The 19,074-nt window shown below is 47.5% G+C and overlaps 3 protein-coding genes across 3 annotated transcripts; 1 reads left to right on the top strand and 2 right to left on the bottom strand.

Moving 5' to 3' along the window:
- Window positions 1-5,324: 5,324 nt before the first annotated feature.
- GL218_07847 (uncharacterized protein) lies at window positions 5,325-6,699 on the top strand (the record flags this gene model as incomplete). The annotated part of the gene is made up of 3 exons (XM_033584623.1): window positions 5,325-5,469; window positions 5,519-6,065; window positions 6,177-6,699. 3 exons carry the CDS (start codon window positions 5,325-5,327, stop codon window positions 6,697-6,699), a joined length of 1,215 nt encoding a protein of 404 aa, XP_033441358.1.
- A 4,401-nt stretch (window positions 6,700-11,100) lies between these two features.
- GL218_07846 (Multidrug resistance-associated protein 1) lies at window positions 11,101-16,070 on the bottom strand (the record flags this gene model as incomplete). Its single annotated transcript, XM_033584622.1, has 8 exons — window positions 11,101-11,857; window positions 11,931-12,327; window positions 12,443-12,492; window positions 12,554-12,717; window positions 12,806-13,116; window positions 13,246-14,978; window positions 15,036-15,817; window positions 15,876-16,070. 8 exons carry the CDS (start codon window positions 16,068-16,070, stop codon window positions 11,101-11,103), a joined length of 4,389 nt encoding a protein of 1,462 aa, XP_033441265.1.
- A 625-nt stretch (window positions 16,071-16,695) lies between these two features.
- On the bottom strand, window positions 16,696-17,819 carry GL218_07845 (putative arabinan endo-1,5-alpha-L-arabinosidase A; the record flags this gene model as incomplete). Its single annotated transcript, XM_033584621.1, has 3 exons — window positions 16,696-16,784; window positions 16,862-17,489; window positions 17,556-17,819. 3 exons carry the CDS (start codon window positions 17,817-17,819, stop codon window positions 16,696-16,698), a joined length of 981 nt encoding a protein of 326 aa, XP_033441357.1.
- Between the last annotated feature and the right edge of the window lie 1,255 nt (window positions 17,820-19,074).

Raw genomic sequence — 19,074 nt, 5'->3', positions numbered from 1 at the left:
TGATGGCGATCTATGCGTATTAGAGCAATTCAAAGGAAATTCCTTTAATGAGGTATATTTGCCTGGCTCTCCATTATTCCCGAATCCTAACTTTGCGGAAGAGGATGGCTCCGATAATATGCATCTAAATAGGAGCACATTAAGGATTGAAGTCGGTCCCGGAGTGGCTGACATGCGCTGAGACGGCCCGACGCGCCCCCCCCCGCATGGTTCCGACCTTTGGCGTTCTCGTCGCGTGGGATAAGTCACACAACTGATGTGATCAATGAGTGGCACGCATAGCTTACATGTCGGTTCCCAATCCGACGTTGTGGCGTCGCTCTAATGGTGTCTAATTTGCGAGGCTATATGTATCTCATCTTAACAGAGGAGTATAAATAGATAAATGGTATCTATAATATGGATTTCAATGTTCGAGATATTGTATAGCCTGGGACACCTCGGGACCGGGAACCGTGGGGTGCCGGAACAGTGATTCAGTCGAGTGATTCCCAATAGAGACAGATGGATTCGGTGAATTGAATCCACAACTACGTAGTATATTACCTAGTATATTCGACGCCACACTCCTCCCCCATGTCAAACGCCTTACGCTATAAGTAGTTTCGAGGCTTAATTTGAGGTCGTGCCAAGGACATGGAAGAAATTGAAACCAATGTCTTATTCCTGTACCAATTTGATATATGAGGTAACTTCGATAATTCGATCTATATTAAGAATCAATTAAAAGTCCACGTGCTCTATGAATGTATATGTTACGGGATATACTATACTCAAGGCTTTAAGCGTGGAGACTTAATATAAAATATAGTATCTCCACAAGCTATATCCTAGCACTATGGGCTCGGTTAGAGACTATCGTGACCAGCCAACTGACCAGGCTCATAAGGCGCTGCGCCTCCCGCGCCGCCTCATGTTTAAGACTAACTAAAGTGATGTAATAACTTTGGACCGAGATATTAGGTAAGGCGAGGGAATTCGTAAGACATTGACGAAGCTTGCGAGCTGTATAGCCTAGTCTACCTTGCTTTGATTATAGAAGGATCTTTATTATGTAAGTTTTTGGACCAGGTGATCCGACGCCCTGCTAGGCTATCGAATTCACATGTAATTCATAATATACCTAGCGGAGATATTCTAGCTGCCTGTTACCCGGGCACGTTTTGAAGGGCTTTAGGAGATAGGAGGAGATAGACAGGCTCGTAACAAATCACTTACAAACAGATTTCTACTTGGGTACGGATCCTAAACCCCAACGGTTTGAAACTCGGCCGAACCACAACATATCAAACGCAGAAACATAACCTCATGACCTATGTTACTTATCTAACTATAAGCAATGCTTACACAACATGTAGAATATTAGAAGTCGTCGCGAAACCGGCGATTAGAATATTACTATCCGTCGGAATCGCTGAATATCCATTGGCAGTAAATCCGAGACATACATGTAAGTAAATGGTGAAGGTAGGTAAGTGATTAGTGTATAATAAAAATGTTGGACAGGGGGGAGGGGAATTGTTAGCTTCTGATACCTAGAATGTGTTCCCCCCTTTACCTTTTTCAGGGATCTATAGAGGTACTTAGGTACTTAACATGAACTAGATAACCTTGATAGCCTAGTAAATGTGGGATGTGGATATTATGGTCTGTGCTAGTGTTTCTATGTAAGCAGCTAAGGCAGTAAGGTTGTTACCCCCCCGCTCTTAGCTCCGGCAGCCATTGGAAATTTCCAATCATATCTTAATGCCAAGACAAACTTCCTCTTTTCACCTGCCACGCTCTGCAACGACTCTCTGCACGATTCACGATTCTCTGCACCTTGTGGCATCTCATGGGTTACCTGTCCTATTTGTTCACACCCTTGTTTCTTCGTTACCTTCTCGTTACAGACCACATCACATTTGTTTCTGGCACTCATGATAAAGTCACAGCATTGCCTAATATCATAATACCATTTCCTTTCCAAATGTGGTGGTTACCGGATCAAAACCTTCTTCCGTCATCCCTCTGAAGGGTCCTGTGCTTAGTCTGCCCCCGCTTCAAATTCGCTTGTGTTTGCTGGTTTTGACGACTGTTACCTCCAAAAGTGTCTATCTCTTGACTCTTCGAGCTTCGAGCTGATGAGGTGATACGAAGTGTGCTTACAAAAGTCCAATCTCGTCAAAAGTCCGATGCCCGGCTTTGCTATACTGAGCACGTCACCAATATTCGCCCGTATCTTCATCTAGAGCTCCATCACGTTGGCTTCTAGGAGACCTAGGGATACGATGTCTATCCACGCCGATCATGGCGAATGTCCGCCGTAAGTTACGCTACAGCATCGTCGCTCACTCTTGGCCTCTTTAGACGAACATCGCGATTCCTTCCGGAATTGGGAAGTGCCATTCTAAACCGTAATATTACGTATGGTGATGTATAGCTCCTAGGGACAGTTCCTGAGACGAGTTAAAGATCCGGCAACACAACTACGTCCGGATTGCGAGGCCGACGGTCTGTCTTTTGTTCTCGAAGCTTAGGCGAGAATCCCCGGCTGATTTTAACTCGTCGCAGTGGCGATGCATTTTTCTCTTCCCCAGATAGTCCCGCTACCAGACCATCCGGTTCTTCGGAGGGGACCCTGGATTTTTCTTATATACCGACCCTATTACGTCTCAGCCAAACCCTGCTGCAGATCCGCCAAACGGCTAACATGCTACCGTATAGTCGCAGCGAGCACTTTGCGTTCTGATATGTGACCAATATCAGTACGTACAATCGCCCGCCTTTCCAGATGACTGGAACAGGTCGTGGGCCTCTAATTTGAAAATTAATTACTTCCACGCTTCGCCGAGAGTCTAGTATCTATTTCCCAAGCTGCTGGTAACTTTCTGCCGACTAGTAGTCTAGTTAATCTATTCGATATTTGGCAGTCGAATAGTGGACTAGCTGTATCTCTATGTTCAGAACTTGAAAATTGCTGCTTCGAGCTGCTCTTATATTATTGGACAAGACACTTTGACCTTGCAGATCTTTGGTGCAAGAAGCATGAGACAAGTCGTCTCATCGATAGCTGGAGCCTGGATGCGCAGCTGTCTGGGGATGCGCAGCGGGAATGCAACCGGTATATGCTCATCGATTCTCCATGAGTTGACCCCAACCCAGCCCGTTCAGATAATATTTGGGTTCGCTGGTTTCTGCATTTGCTACATCTGCATAACTGTCGCTATTGTATATTCTTGCTCAATCCAAAGCTGAACCTTTGTTGGATCCAATGACTGTATTCGGCTGCGCCCGAGTCGATCATCTCATTACTACCCAGCGCCTACTTCTTTTTTTTTCAATCTAAGTTATAACTACCGGCGTGCATGTACGGTAGCTACCAAACGTCACTTTCTACCCGTGCCGAGAAGTAGACTTAAGGGTATCCTACTACGATGCTTAACCACGGAGGGAAACTGGGAATGGCGTAGCATTTCAATGCCGGTCTCTTTCCTCATTATCTCGAATCTATATAGACTTGATGTTGTTTCGAATGTTCTCGATAACGTCAGTGGCTTCCTAGAAAACAAATAGGGGACTATACTGCCGTCACACCGGTGGCGTCTTACCACGGGAACCTGGGTCTGGGCACTTTATCTCGTCGCACCCTCGTACAGCTTCGAGTGCATACATACATAGATACCCAGGCCTCTGGCAGTGGCTACGGCGGAGGATTTTAGCTCTCCCAGGGTATGAGCAGGGGTACATGAGACATCGTCCAATAAGACGGATGGGCTAACAACCCCCGTTCGACCCCGATACGCATCTCCGTGGTGCCCGCACCCACTGTCTAAACTTGAAGAGGAAGGACTGATCTCCGGGTGGCAGATGACGTGCAGAAGTCTGTGTTAGTCGATTTGAATTCTTGCGTTTTGACAAGTCGTTGGCAGCGCCACGCCCACTAGGCCGCGGACACTACATATGTTATCAGCCCGAGAGATCTGCTATCGCAGTGTCTCGTGTCTATCGATCAGGAACAGTAACACGGGATGACTATACAAGGCAGGTAACCAAATAACCCGATGATATGATAAAGCTCTATACCATCGTGGCTAGGGTTGATCCACATATGGCGCCAGATTCGCAAAAACTTGCGGCAATCTTGCTATTGTAACAATGTTACCATTAGAAAGCCCTATCAACCTATAACGATAGCAGGATACGGTCAGGTGTAAGCTATCTTGACCCCCTACGCCTGGAACCAATGGGTTTTTTTACGTAGGAAACGTCGGCAGCAACAGGACACACACATAACATAGAGTAGGTTATGGAGTTGCCGTAACGGGTTTTGTGGCGGCGGATGTAGGATCGACGCCAAGGAAAGGGGACCTCTTCGCTGTGCCGCTGAGCCAAAGATGCGTGGAGCTCGTCACGAAGATGCACGCATTTTCTGAAGCGCACACCCATTGGTCTCTGCTGGGGGCGTGTACATTCCCACTCCTCTTCGTTTCCTCTTAAGCTCTGAGGCGAAGCAAGCCACAATGGATGATGGTTATGTATGATGGTTATGTGTACCTTCCTACCCCTGCGTATGATTGAAGTACGCGGAGAGCTGCCCCAATACATCACTTACATCTGCAGGACATTTGGCATCGAGCTAATCTTCTTTCAAGTTCATACAGCTCATTAGTCAAGGGCTGGAATGAGTCTTGGCGGGTCACATCTCCCGTGGTCTAGCCTGCAAATCGCACAGGGTATCCGTCGTGTCCGGAAGGCAAGTCTTCTGGGGGCTCTCGATAACCAACTCTTATTCAACCAACCCTATCAAGCCGCGTAACAGACAAAAAAAGGCTGGCCACCTACTACCTTCTGCAGTCCCAACACAAATCATCCCTGGCCTATGCGGGTTGATCAGCTACCAGGATACCTGGTCATTTCGTCATGTTTCCTAGTCCCTGTCCTGGCCTATGAGCTGAACGCACCTCGAGATCGGATACATTACTGGGGGGAGGCGTCTGTCATCTCGTTACCGGGCTCGGAGGCTTCGATCAATCTTCTCTAACGCTATTTATTCCCCATTGCTGCGAGCCTTCCCAGACAAATTAGGACATAAGGAATCCATCAGCACTACTGTCTGATCCTACTGGATTCAGTACTGCTATTAATTAAGTCCCGTGTTACTTTCGCACCTTAGGGGTCGTGTTGTGCTGAGCTCATACACCTTAGTCGAAGATATACAAGAACATCTACGACCTGCGTCACATTTAATCTCTTCTCTGCTTCTACCTTTTCAAGTCGCTGTCTTTACCAATTATCGCCATCGCTATAATCATTACTATCTTAGTATCTCATCGTCTCTCGTTATGTCAGGAACAGCTTCTCCCCGCAGCGGTCGACCGCTGACAACATCGTATGTGGATTTGATGAAGCCTGACGAGGACTGGAGGAATTTGCCCGATGCAGCTGAGAGGAGGAAAATTCAGAACCGTCTTGCCCAACGAGCATATAGTGAGTTCTGCTTCTAACTATGGATTTACTCGAGGCTAACAATATCAAGGGAGAAATATGAGAGATCGAACCAAGGAAGTAGAAAGGTTGAAAAAGCAATTGCAGCAGCTTCAGCAGTCTATTAGTTCAGATCCCTCAACTACGCCACCACCCGAGCATGAGCTTCCTTCCGGTGGGAGAAGTCCATCCAGCCTAGGAGATATTCACGCTCACAATGCCGACGCGGTGACATCGGCGACGACACCCAATGGCTCCCGGCGGATGAGCGATTACTTACAGTCCTGGCCTCACGCCTCAGGTACGGAACAGCTGAGCGGACTGGGTCTCACGACGGATGGGGAAAATCCGCTAGGGTTCGACGCGGCATCTTATTTCTCCCAAGTCCACGGTTCTAACGATGTCGTGTCGGATTTACCTACAACGGGAAGACGAACGCGTGCTGTCACAACTAATATTTCCTCCGCGCCCATACAGCACCAGCATCATCTTAGGAGCCACAGTATACCCCCCATCTACTCATCTAATTGCGCCAGTCCTATGCCATGGGGACAAGGAACCGCAACAGATAGTGGTGATGGACTTCGCGTATCGACAAGGTAAGCCAATTCCGCGATTCCCAATATATAGAATACTCGGAAACCCTAGCCGAGCGAACTTAGGGGTTTCATCGTTTCGCGTGTCTGTATATCTAGCTAACCCCGAGCCAGTTTTAACGTTTATAACAACCCAGAAGAGATGTCCATGTATCACACGGAATCAGCGTATCCTCTCGACGACGGCGTTGCGCACAGCGCCAATGCATACGCGACATCTCCTGAGTCGGATCTTAATAGTCCTGCGGGCTGGTCACCGCTAGACCGAAAGTCGGGCCATGCCGGGCGACCTAGCACCTCATCTCTAGCGTCTGCATTCTTGACGTCCGCTAGCAGCGTTGTGGATAGCATGACGGATATACAACATCAGAACTCACCCTTTCCGGAGACTACGGCACCATTACTACACTTCGCCGTCGCAGGCGGTCATATCGACACGTTACGGCTTCTCCTCCAGCGCTACGATGTTAACATCAACAGCCGCGATAGCGCGGGTTATACGGCATTACAGCGCGCCGTTATGGCTGGGCGTACTGATATGGCAGCCCTACTTCTCGAGCGCGGCGCCATCGTCGACGGCGATGATAGTTGGGCCGCAGAGCTTACAGGTCGGCATTCCAAGATCGAGGCCCAATAACCTCATTGACTCGTGGTTTTCGCCTGGCTGATACGAATTCATGAATTCTCATGCGGATTGTACGTTGTTGTGTTTTCTGATTCGATATTGGGGTTTTCCCTTTACAATTCCTGGCTGTATTTACCTAATACGGGGAGTTCGGTGTCTATCATGTTAGGCTTATGGGTGCCTATTTCTGGCCTAAACGATACATGCTGCATGTGCGCGCATGGATTGGTTGTACAGCACAAGCTTTGAAGCTCCTCCTGGCCCGCATGCACTAAATGTCGGTCTCGTTTTACTTAATTTTGATTGGGGTGGTTTTATACCTGCAAGGTTGAGCTAGGTTCATTGGAGTGAGGGATGGATGGATGGATGGAGGGACGGAGGGGAGACAGGATTTAGGGGGTGTCAATAGGAATGGCGTCCTGGAATGGGTGGGTTTTATACCCGAGGCATGAACTCACGGATTATTACAAGCGATATACAAAACACATTTCCACGCAGGAAAATTACATTTGGGCCTTACAGGCCAATAGAAGAAACAATTTTTGTCCAATTTACAAATTTGCATACTAAGATGTGCCTATTCAAACGGTCGATAAGAGAAATATTCGAGTGAGAATGGTGAATTTGGTAGGCAGTATCAGATTATGCCGGTGACCGGGGGACCCCGGACGTATCTCAATAGGATCTGGCAATTTCTTGTCATGTTCCCCCCCCCCCCCTTTCGCAACAGGGAATTAGGGATCTTCAGGAACGTGCCGCCTCCGTAGGTGACAATACAACCCACAAAATTATCGAGTTTGCGACTAGGGACCCTGCCATATTATAGACGAGAGAGAGCATCGTCTATTAAAGTGATGCATTAGGAGGTACCTAAGATGGTAACCTAGCGTTACGGCACTCGAGTCATTTACGGCTTTTGAATAAACGCGATATGCATAGCGGCTGATTTTGGGGGTCGCCCAGAAAACACCTTGAGAGACATTACGAGATAATGGCAGCATCTAATAGGTTAGTCAATTCAGCTGCGACCGATCCCCACCACAGATGCGAGTTGATGGTGATGGTGATGGTGATGGGGTGCTGTGATGGCCTTTCGGACTTAGCTTAAGGCGCGGCGGAGGCCCATCGGGGTTATTTTATCGAACTCATAACCAAATTGGAGAAGGGTAAAATAGCCTAAGATGGGCAAAGTTAAAGTTTGATGTGTTTAGTTAATAAGGCTTTTGTTATTGTTGTCGAGTTAATCCTCGGTGAGGCCAATCTCAGCCAATCTCACAGTTAACTCAGTTTGACTACCTATTCTATCGGGCCAAGTCGTAGCTGAATGCTAGTGGGAGTAAGAGTGATAGCAAGAGAGAACGCCTAGAGTAATATTATTCGGCGCTACGGATCCTACCAACTTGGAACTTGGACAATAATGACAGACTGGTATATATGCATATATATTCGCCAATTGAAGAGGTCATCCTATGGTGGGGGGAAGACAAACTAATAATACATACCTATACGGTAAATGGGACTTTAGACGAAGTCAAATTCCAAATACATGTCAAAAGCAAAAGGTACACATTACTACCAACGATGCGCCACCTCGTCATGCCACATCGCATCTCCCGCAACGGCAGGCCGCCTCATATCCCCGCTTGGAGAAAACCTCTATGAGAAACATATGGTATATTACCGCGTCTGAGGATACGAGCTTGGGTTGTTGGAAAATCTGGGGATCGACGTGACTTTTGGCGAATACTTAGTGAAGATCGAACAGAGAGACATCTATCTCCACGGGCGAGCTGCAGTCCATCCCACTACGGCCGGGGAACGAATCCTTTAAGTAATAAGTACCTGTCAAATTATTATTAGGTCTCTTCCTCCTTCGTACTATTACTTTCACTCACATGTCTAGTTTCATATCTAGGCAACGGTAGTCAAGATTCGCCCCTTGGAAACGTATCTTAGTTACCTCATAGCTGGAAGGAAGATGAAGATGAAGATGTATCTGGTGGGGTTGATCGAAGGGGGCTAGGTTGCCGACCACCCGAAGCTGAACTCAGGTTCCAGATACATAGAGAGAGGGAGGGCTCCGCTGCTTGCGTGAGATCAGTCTTCCCGAGATATTGGATGTACCCGCAACGAAACGGCGCAGCAGACAAGTTACGAGGCTTGTATCATCGAAGCCGACGATGAAAAAAAAAAAAAAAAAAAAAAAAAACCTCCCCTCGGAAATCAAAAGCATGGATTTTGAATTCTAAAAGCGGCTGCAACACTTCTACTTCTATGTAAGGTATATGCAGGATATGAGGTAAGAGTGATGCTGCTGCTGCTGCTGCAAGATACGAAACTGCTGCTGTGCTCAACTCGCACCACATCCTACAGCGGAATTACATGTAATCGTGTGCTGTAACCCTCCCTGCGTGCATTTGAGTCTTTTCAGCGTTGCACTGCAGGCCAGACAGACATGCCAGAGAGGCAGACATGCGGATGAGGGGCGAGACAAAGTTGAAGAAACATGATCATTCCGTATTTTTAGACGTAGGAATAGAAACGATCTTTTTGTAAGACAAGCTATCGCCGAACTATCCCATCATCTAATAAGTCGTACAATTACCTAGGTACATACATTAGGTACATAAAGATGATGGGACGTGGAGGCCGGGGGGGTTCCGAAGGATTCACGCGCAACTTGCAAGGTATTAATTAACCTTATCCCCTTGCCACGTGGGTGACGGGCTAATCAGCGCGTCGCCCTGATAGGTTGTCTCGGATGCTGTCTAGGATACCCCTTGTACTTATCTTCTCTCCAAGACTTGGGGTTTGTTTCTCTTTTTCTTCAACATCCATCCCCCAACCCAAAAAAGGCTTGACTTGACCCCCAACTCGCATGTATACATTATATACAGCATAGGATCCATGTTGTCTAATATGCCGTATCACGGAGGACGACAGAGAAAAGCCAACGCCGCCGACGTGTGACCCGAGGCAAAGCAGGCTACGCTAGTTTACCTCGTAGGTTAGAAGCTTCCATCCATCCATCCGTCCGTCCACGGCAACGATCATGTATAACGGACCGTCCGCGGAATGCGGGGAGGTGGTGTCTTCATATAACAAGACACGCGAATTATCTTACATTTCGGCCGGTGTAGCGAATACATACCTAGGTACCTATATACCGAACATCTCGCTCGTGCGTCGATCGCACCCCGGACTTCTCCTCTTCAGCCTTATAGCAATAGTAAGTACATGAAAAGCCACATGGCAGATAAAAAGAAAGGTCCAGGTTGAAAACAAGAAACGTATAATACCAAGGGACCTAACCAAGGTATTCCAAATCCACTTACGATACGATCGCCCACGCAGCGCCGCGGCCTTGCAGCGTGGTGTAAGAGAGGGGCGGGGAACGAAAACCCGCTGCACCACGGCGCGGTCGGTATAAGGTACGATACCTGCCTACATGTCGCCTCGCCGTTAGGTTATATTAGGGATAGATCCTCCAGACGCTGCGCTGCACTCACTCACTCACTCACTAACTACCTGACTACCTACCTAACTACTTAAACCAACGACTAATTGCTAATGCACGCGAAATCCATCTGGTATTAAGTAGGTTAGATAGGTACACAACCCGACGTCTGATTATAAGCAGCGGTCGAACTATAACCCCATGCTTACCTGAAGGCGGCGGCGGCGACGGGGGTTCGGTCTTGGTTCTCTCGCACCCCAAGAAATCCAAGCCTCGTTTAGATAATATACTCATTGCGCGCAGGGCCAGGGCTGCGCTTCCTAGCTGGCGTCAGATGACGAACAAGATACCTATCCCCCCTCCCCCCGGTCGTCGAGTTCTCGGATTTGTGTATTATGTAAACGAGGAATTGACATCTGCCTTGGGTAGGAGGTATTTATAGAAGATACGTGTAAAGTAGGTACCTAACCTATCGATAACTTAGGTAGAATTGTTCTCTTCGACTCCTGCGTTATTGTATGTGACGTGGAGTTTGATGTGATCCTTTGAAATATTAGGAGCGGGGGATTACACGGTCGAGGTGACGCTGTTTATCTACCAGATGAGCTTCTTTAGGGGAATGTCTGTTATGAGGGTAGATGGATTCGTTTATTCATCCTTGCGGCTTGGGTTTGCGATTGTGTTTCCCCCTAAAGATACTATCGTTTATTTCAACTCATTTCTAGCGGTCTGATTGATTGTGTTGAGATCGTGAGAATGAGAAGTCGGTTTTGCTAACTATCTAACTACCTCCTAAGGTAGTTTATTTACTCCTATTTGCTCGAATAGTCATTCCGAAGGAAAAATAACTGGTCCATATACTATTAACTAATAGTTATATCTATAAACTTTCACCTTGTGACATAACGTAGAAACAAAAGCCAACTCCATTTATATACCTAAAACAGATATTTCCCCTATTTAGCCCCAGCCTTCACCAACTCCCCAAACTTAGTCTCTTCTTTCCCAGCTAACACCATCGGATTACCAACCTCTACAATCTTTCCCGTATCCATAACAACCACCGTATCAAAGTCCATAATCATATCGAGCCTATGGCTAACAGCAATGACCGTATAATCCCTAAACTCGTTCCTAATAATCTCCTGCATCAACCGCTCCGTCTCGTGGTCTACGCTCGAGCTCACCTCGTCGAGCAGCAGCAGCCCGCCCTCGGAGCCCCCGCCCCCTATTCCTAAGTTCTGCGCCCGGACGCGCCGTCGCAGCAGAGCGCGCCCGAGAGACAACAGTTGTCTCTGCCCTGCGCTGAGAGTCCCCGCGCTCATACCCGCGCTAAGACCACCCCGTTCTCGGACGAACTGCGATAACCCGACAGCTGCGAGAATGGACTGGCACACCTCCGGCGTTGAGACTCCGGACGGGTCCAGGTTGGCTTGGAAAGTGGATCCGTCCGGCAGGAAGACGGCTTCTTGCGGCACGGCGATTATACGCTGGCGCAGCGTCTGCCGGTTTATATGCCGGAGAGGCGTGTTATCTATTATCACCTCCCCGGATACCTCTGGGAGGGGGTCGAGGAGCTTGAGGAGAAGAGCGACGAGGCTCGACTTACCGCTGCCAGTGCGACCGCAGATAGCTACCTTTTCTCCGGATTTGATCTTTAGTTCGATGTCGCGAAGGGCTAAGTTTGGTTCGCTTCCAATTCGGTCTTCTGCACTGTTCCATATGTCAGTTTTGTGTTTACAGCATAGTTAATCATTTTCGGCCGTAATGTTAGTTTACAACTTACTCGTAGCTAGCAGATACCCCTTTCAACTCTACCTCGCCGCTCTGCGGCCACTGCTCAGGAGGGACAATATCCTCTTCATCCTTATCTTCCGGCTTGACATCTTCGTTGAACGTTTTCAGTCTACCTATTGCTCCGATGGAAGTTTCCAACTTGGTGTAGTATATGACGATGCCTGAAAGGTTTTCGCCGAAACTCATGAGCGTGACTAGAGAAGCTCCGGCAAAGCCAGAGTTTGAGTGGAGACGGACGGCGAGAGTTGTTAGGACCGCGGCCATCACCATTACTACTAGGTCTAGCACGAGATTTAGCCACTGTTGGACCATGACGAGTAGATACGCGGGACGCTGGCTGGTATTTATTAGGCGGGCGTTCTTTCGCACGTCTTCGGGAATAAAGCCTGTCAACCTCTGGTCAGTGTTGGTACTGGGATTATACGGATGGAGATTATAATATCTCAATCCGAAATGTTGCAGATGTTGACGCTATTGCGGGGGACTCCGCGTGTTACTTACCGAAGGCTCTTAGAGTTGTAATTCCCTTAAGAGTATCGAGGAAGTGCGTACTGAGAGAATCCATATTAGTATAGGACGGAACAGTCCACCAGCTCATGATGATAAACTTACTATAAAGGACTCTTAGCCTCGAGGTCTAGTAACCTCAGCTGTCTAGATGTCCGCAAGTAAAACTTTTGCACTATATACAACAGGACGCCGAGGAACGGGTAGCTTATAGCCATGTACGGAGATGAGGTAAGCATGACAGCTGCCTGTCCGATTGCTTGAAATAACTAGAGCTATGTATTAGAAAATGAAGTATTCAAACAACAAACAGAAACATGTTGTACTTCTAGTCGAAATCTAGTATAGCAAACTTACACAGAATAATGTGTTCAGCAGTCCATTCGGCAACTCCGTATCTATAAGATTCAAATCTTGCGAGAACAGATTAGTAACGGCGCCGGTGTCCGTCACGGTAAAAAAGCGTAACGGCGCTCGGATCAACGTTCTGAGGGCGTCGTGATGGAGATTAGAACCTGCTCTCGTGACGGAGACGACGAAAATCGCACTTCCGAGGAGAAACAGCGATATCAAGGCGCCAGCTTGAAGTAAAGCATATATCCCCGCGTAATAAGCGTACGTGTGGGACGGATGTTCCGAGTATATGTCATCAGACCAGTATTTGAGCCCTTTAATGAATAGTAGCAATTAGCAACGGTTCTCGGAGTTTAACTTGGGAATAGGCGTAGCTGAGAGTGATTATACAGTCAAGTGGGATTAGGATTTCATCCTGTCGCCTAAGAACAGAACCGACTCACAAATTGTTGGAAAGTTCGAGAAGAAACCCCACAGACTGGCGAAGACAAGACTACCTCCCGCTACGAGTAGCCCCATGCTTTTGAAGTAATGCTTATATACTGTTTTGTCGCCAACTTGCCGCGATCCGTTGGTATCTGGCACGAGGGATGATGTGTTGGTTGTCGTGTAGAGAAGCGGTGCCTTGGATTCCTGACCGGTCTTCCTTAATATCGACTTCTCAGACGAAGAGTCGCTATCAGAAGGACTGCTCAATCCCAGACGCTTAACGTAGCCTTGACGGGCCATTAGTTCGTCAAAGCTACCTTGCTCGACGACCGTACCATCTCCGAGCGCCACGATGTGATCAGCCGCGGGTAAGTGTCTAATGCTATGAGTGCATAATATTACTGTAGACCGTCGCCGTCTTATTAATCCATCCGGGCCGAAGACTTGTCGGAAAACCTGTTCCTCAGTATCGGCATCCAGGCCGCTGAAGATGTCGTCCAGCACTAGGAGATCAGATTGCAAATACAGCGCTCGTGCGAGGGAGACGCGTTGTTTTTGTCCCCCGGATAGCGTGATCCCGTCGGATCCGATATTCGTTCTGTCGCCCTGTGGCAATGTAGCAATGTCGAACGTTAGAGCCGTAGCCTCTATGACTTCGGTGTATCTCTCTTCGTCAAATGTAGAGAATCCCACAATATTGTCTCTTATCGACCCGTTCGAGAGGAATGCTACTTGCTCGCAGAATCCAACGTGTGGGAATCTGGTGCTCAGAACCACGCTACCTTCGCTGAAAGGAATCTCCCCGAGGAGTGCTTTGCAGAGCGTAGATTTTCCCGAGCCGACTGGCCCGACGACGATGGTAAGTGAAGACTTGGAAACTTGAGTATTGACGTCCTGCAAGACAAATTTACCTGCTTCCCAGCCAAACTTCCCGTTTCTGATAACGATAGGATGCGCTGAGTCTAATTCTGAACCGAACAAGGGAATAGTATCTGCTTGAGTCTTCTCCGAATTTCGCCTCATATCAGCAAGAACTTCTCGAAAATCGTGGCGAGTTTCGCACTCTAGGAATGCCTGGATTCGTCCTAAACAGGCCAGTCCGGAGAGCAGCTGGGGGATGTTTTGGAAAACCTGCGACAGCGGGCCCGTCAAGAGCAAGAGGTACGAAAGGCTTGTGAATATCCTAGCTGAGTCTAGCGTTCGCTGAGCAAATGCGAAAGTAAGTGGTGGCCCGAGTAGAAACGGGATGTACCCGAAAAGCGCCGCAATAATACCTATCTTACGGAATCGAGATCCGGCTGCCAACTCCTCTACGCGGAGATTCTGTACAAAATCGCTAACGGCCGCGGAGAGGCCAGATATCTTCAGATTCTTCATGCTGGCGATTACCGTAGCCGTCATGCCAACACGCTTCTGGACTCCCGCCATCCAGGCCCTCTGCGAATCCCCTGTAAATTTCATAACGACGGCCAAGCACGTAAAGCAGATCATAACTGTTCCGATTGGCGCCACGAATACTATCCCTAGTTGGTTGTATACCATCCAACCAGCAATGATAACTTGTATGAGGCTCGCCCACATATCGTGTAAAGATTTGAAGCCCATGTTAATCCGCTCTATGTCAGTGCTCATCAGTGTCAGCGCCGCGCTATCGTCACTCGTTCCGATGCGAGCTTTTGTAGCTCTTATGAACGTTTCGGTAACCAGTATTGATCTCATCATGGTGAGCATTCGATGATGGAAGTACCTATGTCTATATGTAAGCCGTAGCCTTTACTATCAATCTTTGAAATGTATATCATACCAGCAGAGCGCCGTAGAGATGCTAATTCCCGAGTATATCAGTATACTGGCCCCAATAAACCCGTATCCGACGTTTGCGTCAACATCGGGCTCCGACAGACGCTCCAATAGCTTTTCGATAAAGAAAGGTTGGCAGAATGTAAAACCGAGAAGTGCTAGGCGTGGGAATATAGGAAGCATGAGAGGGACCTTCAATGTGCGTATTAGCACCTTCGCGAGGCCAAATTTGTCTCCCTTTAGTTTCGAATAGTCAATTTTTCTAGAGAACTCTTCGTGAAGCAGTCCACCATCTAAAGAGCTGTCCAGAGGGTAAAGGTCGTTTATCGTCAAAATTTTGTTGTATCCCTCCATGAAGATCCTATTAAGCCAAAAGTAGACCCCGAGGGAAAAGATGCCGCTCGTCTGCTCGGGACTATGTTCTTTCTCATCCCAGCAGACCCATTTCGATTTTCGTTGGGCTTCTAATACCAATATTCCAACCTTTAGAGCCATCGCAGCGCAGAATATGCTGCTGTAGGTGAGTTCGGGCTTGTCTTCCGATACCAGGAATAGCGTTCTTGCTTGAGCTGCATCCAGGAGGAGGGTCAGGAACAAGTAGCTATTCAGGAGCACGGAAGGTCTCGGGCTCTTGCTGTGGTCGACGAGGCTAAGTGTTACCATGAATAATGCCGACACGAGTTTAAGGACCGAGGAGGCTATAAACATGCTGGTCACATGGAATGATCCCACTGCGACTAAAATAAGGAGTGATAGTTCAAGCCCGACATAAGTTGTGATAGCACCCTATGGTCATTTTAGCTGATATACTTCGATTGCACGATCATAGGTATACAAAGCCTACCAGTTTGATGAGTTGAAAAGCTGGTGCATTCACTATGGTGGGCTTCCTCGCCTGGTAAAATGTCCTCCATAATGACGCTGTAATGAATAGTACAGAGGGTATAATCGAGAAGAAGAGCTGTTCAAACTGCACATTGAAGTCGAAGCCTTCTTGGTTTAGTTGAAGCAAGTTCTCCTCTCCAGTGGAGAAAGGCATCTTGAACGTAAGTCTTCCAGCACAATTTAGAGATGGTGTCGCTACAAAAGATCTAAGAAACTACATAACGATCATCTATAGTTATACTATTTTATAGATTCTGTTAGCCAATACCCAGATTTCGATGAGTCAATATGGAAAATGTGCAGGGGTCCAACTATCTCAAAACAGCTAAGCAGCGTAATTATTCTCCTCGATATAGTAGTACCCCGAGCTCCGAATCCCGATTTAATAGCTATCTGGTTAGCAAACTAACATCGCAGCCTTAAATTGCGTAATGGCCTACGTATAAGAGAAGATATGAGCATATGCTAGGAGCTATCACAGCTTGTTCTTTCATATCAGAAATATCCTGAACGTAATATCTCGCCAATCACGTAATTATCCCATTTACTACCTAGTTATGCATAGGCGTAGTCCCTTGGTAGGACTCTTTCAAGTATATCTAGGTACCTAAGGTAGGTAGGTATTTCCCAAGCAATTAACTAATGACCAATGTAAAAAGAAAATAACAAAGAATAAGAATAAAATAGCATCTCATAGCATTTCAGGGAATTTATATATTCAAAACTTAATATGTACAATTTGCAAGAATACTAGATGTCGAAATTATATGCTGGTAGACTTATACAACTGTTGGCCATCCGTCAACCCAATTTATAACATTCCATCCAAATTTAGACTGAGGATAATCTACACCAACGTTGAGATCCACTATAGCCAAGTTAGTATAAATACCTACAGTAGAGACCTTTCTCCGGGTATTAAATTATGAGAGCTAGGTAACTCACAATAGTGGTAGTAGAGAACGTCTCCATGTGCGTCGTCGTGGAAAACTCCCTGTCCACCCGGAGCGTATATATTTCCGTGGCTAGCGAGTACAGTTGTCCCACCACCGTTAGTACAGGCGCGGCCGTCTTTATCTACATAGGGACCGGCCGGGTTGTCGCTTCGACAGACGGTAATATGATATACCTGGTCGATCGGGTCTGTGTCCGGGTGGTAAACGCAACAGATACCTTTGCTCAGGAATTGGTACCAGAGGTTGTCGCGTTTCCAGATGAAAGAGCCCTCCATCTGGTGGTTTCCTGACGGCTCGTACGCGATCTGGTGTTCGTTACCCGACCTGAAGACGTACTCGCCGTCGATGGCTACTCTTGCCTGGTAGATGTTATTCCAATACGAACCCCACTGGATATACCATTCGTTGGGACCCGTGCCGTTGACGACATTCCCGTCGATGGCATTGTACGGGCTGCTGTCTGACGAGGTTACTACAATTCCCTGGTCTTTCCAAGACCCGGATTCCAAGGTTGTAGAAGTTGCGTAGCCGATGGCCGACTGATGACTCCCAGACGTCGATACCGAATAGAAGCAGTAGTAGATACCCCGAATATAAACTACATCAGGGGCCCATAACTACATCGGGTTCTATAGTAAGTAAGATGCTCTTTTTTGGAATACAGAAGACTACCTAATGCTTACCTCCTTGTTCCCCGGCATATTAATAACGCTAGCGCCCTGGATCACGCTACCGCTCCGCGTCCAAGGTCCCGACAGATCGTCCGCGGTCGAGATGCCGATCAAGTCCAAGGTCGAGAACCGGAAATATTTGCCATCTGCGCGCTTCACGACGGCGGGGTCGTGAGTGAAGCATTCCCCGGAGCAAGCGCCGGGGTTCGGGTATTGAGCCCGGGCGACAGAGGCTAGGGAAGCTAGCAAAAATGCTGGAAAGGCCGAGAACAACATCGTGGCTCCTGGTACTTCAGCGCGTGAGCCCAATAATACACCACATACACGCGCTTCTGACACGACTGGCACGGCATGCTGGCTTTTGTCTGCGGACACCGCAACTTATACATGATATCTAAGAATATATTCCGGATCCGGGTGGGTTCAGCTCGAGCTAAGCCGGAAGTGACGAAATTGTAACTGCTACTGTCCATGTCGTTGTAGCTTGACCTCTGCAGGGAGGCGTGTTTGGATGGGTCCCATCTCCTTAACTGGAATCTCGCCTAGAAAATTACTCCATATGTAACCAACCACGCCATGGCATGGCATGGCTTGACATGGACATGGGGGTCAGCTTACAAAAATGGAACTAAACAAGCCACGAAGGCTCTGAAACAATCAAGGCTTTCAAGGCTGTCCGGCGTTAAATTATCACTGCGCAGAATGAAAAGCTCGCTTCGCGTTTTCATGCACAATGTCACAATACATATCGGCTTTAATACCTTCTCTCTTGCAAAGTGCCATCGTCGGCGAAACTTTACAGGACCGTAGTAAAAGGAAACATATTCGTCTCATCCGACACCGCCATACGTCTACATACACGATGCCCACTTTAGTTCGGTATCCAACCAATGCTTTGAGCAAGTAGGTAAGTACCTACCTATTCGATGATTTTATGAAATGTTTACATTAGGTTACCCAGGTAAACGCCTTCAACACGGCGGTATTTATTGCATAACAAGGATATAAGATCTAGTACCATCGACGATCCGGGACGATCTTTTTTGCGCCCGAGCACGGCTGAGCCATTGCCACGTTGACGGCTGTGCCGTAAACCCGTCGCCAAAAATACCTCCTAGCAAAGCTTACGTGTATATATGTTATTGCCCCAGCTGGCCCAGCTAGCGATCCTGAACGGGGAAAGTCTTTTTGAATACCTATGTAAGTCACCATACCCGTAATAGTAGGTGGTAATATATCGCGTGACATTTTGGAAACTTTTCCTAGTTACCTATAACTATATCCAATTAGTTAAGCTTCCTTTTAACTTAATCCAACTTAAGCTTAATTTCAATGATTATATATTTGAACCCTCAATAGATGACCTACCTAGGTACATAGATAAATTTATCTCTCGCCCCTGTTAGCTCTAATGTGGATTGGAGAAAAAGTCCCATCGTAGGACCATACACTACATACAACTTCATAATTTCACAAATGGTGATTGGTTACGTTACATCCCACGCCTGGGGTTATGACCCGCCGCCAATAG

This window comes from Daldinia childiae, assembly GCF_008694065.1.
Source record: "Daldinia childiae strain JS-1345 chromosome Unknown Scaffold10, whole genome shotgun sequence".
NCBI classification, from domain to species: domain Eukaryota; kingdom Fungi; phylum Ascomycota; class Sordariomycetes; order Xylariales; family Hypoxylaceae; genus Daldinia; species Daldinia childiae.
This window is presented reverse-complemented; position numbering and strand designations above follow the sequence as displayed.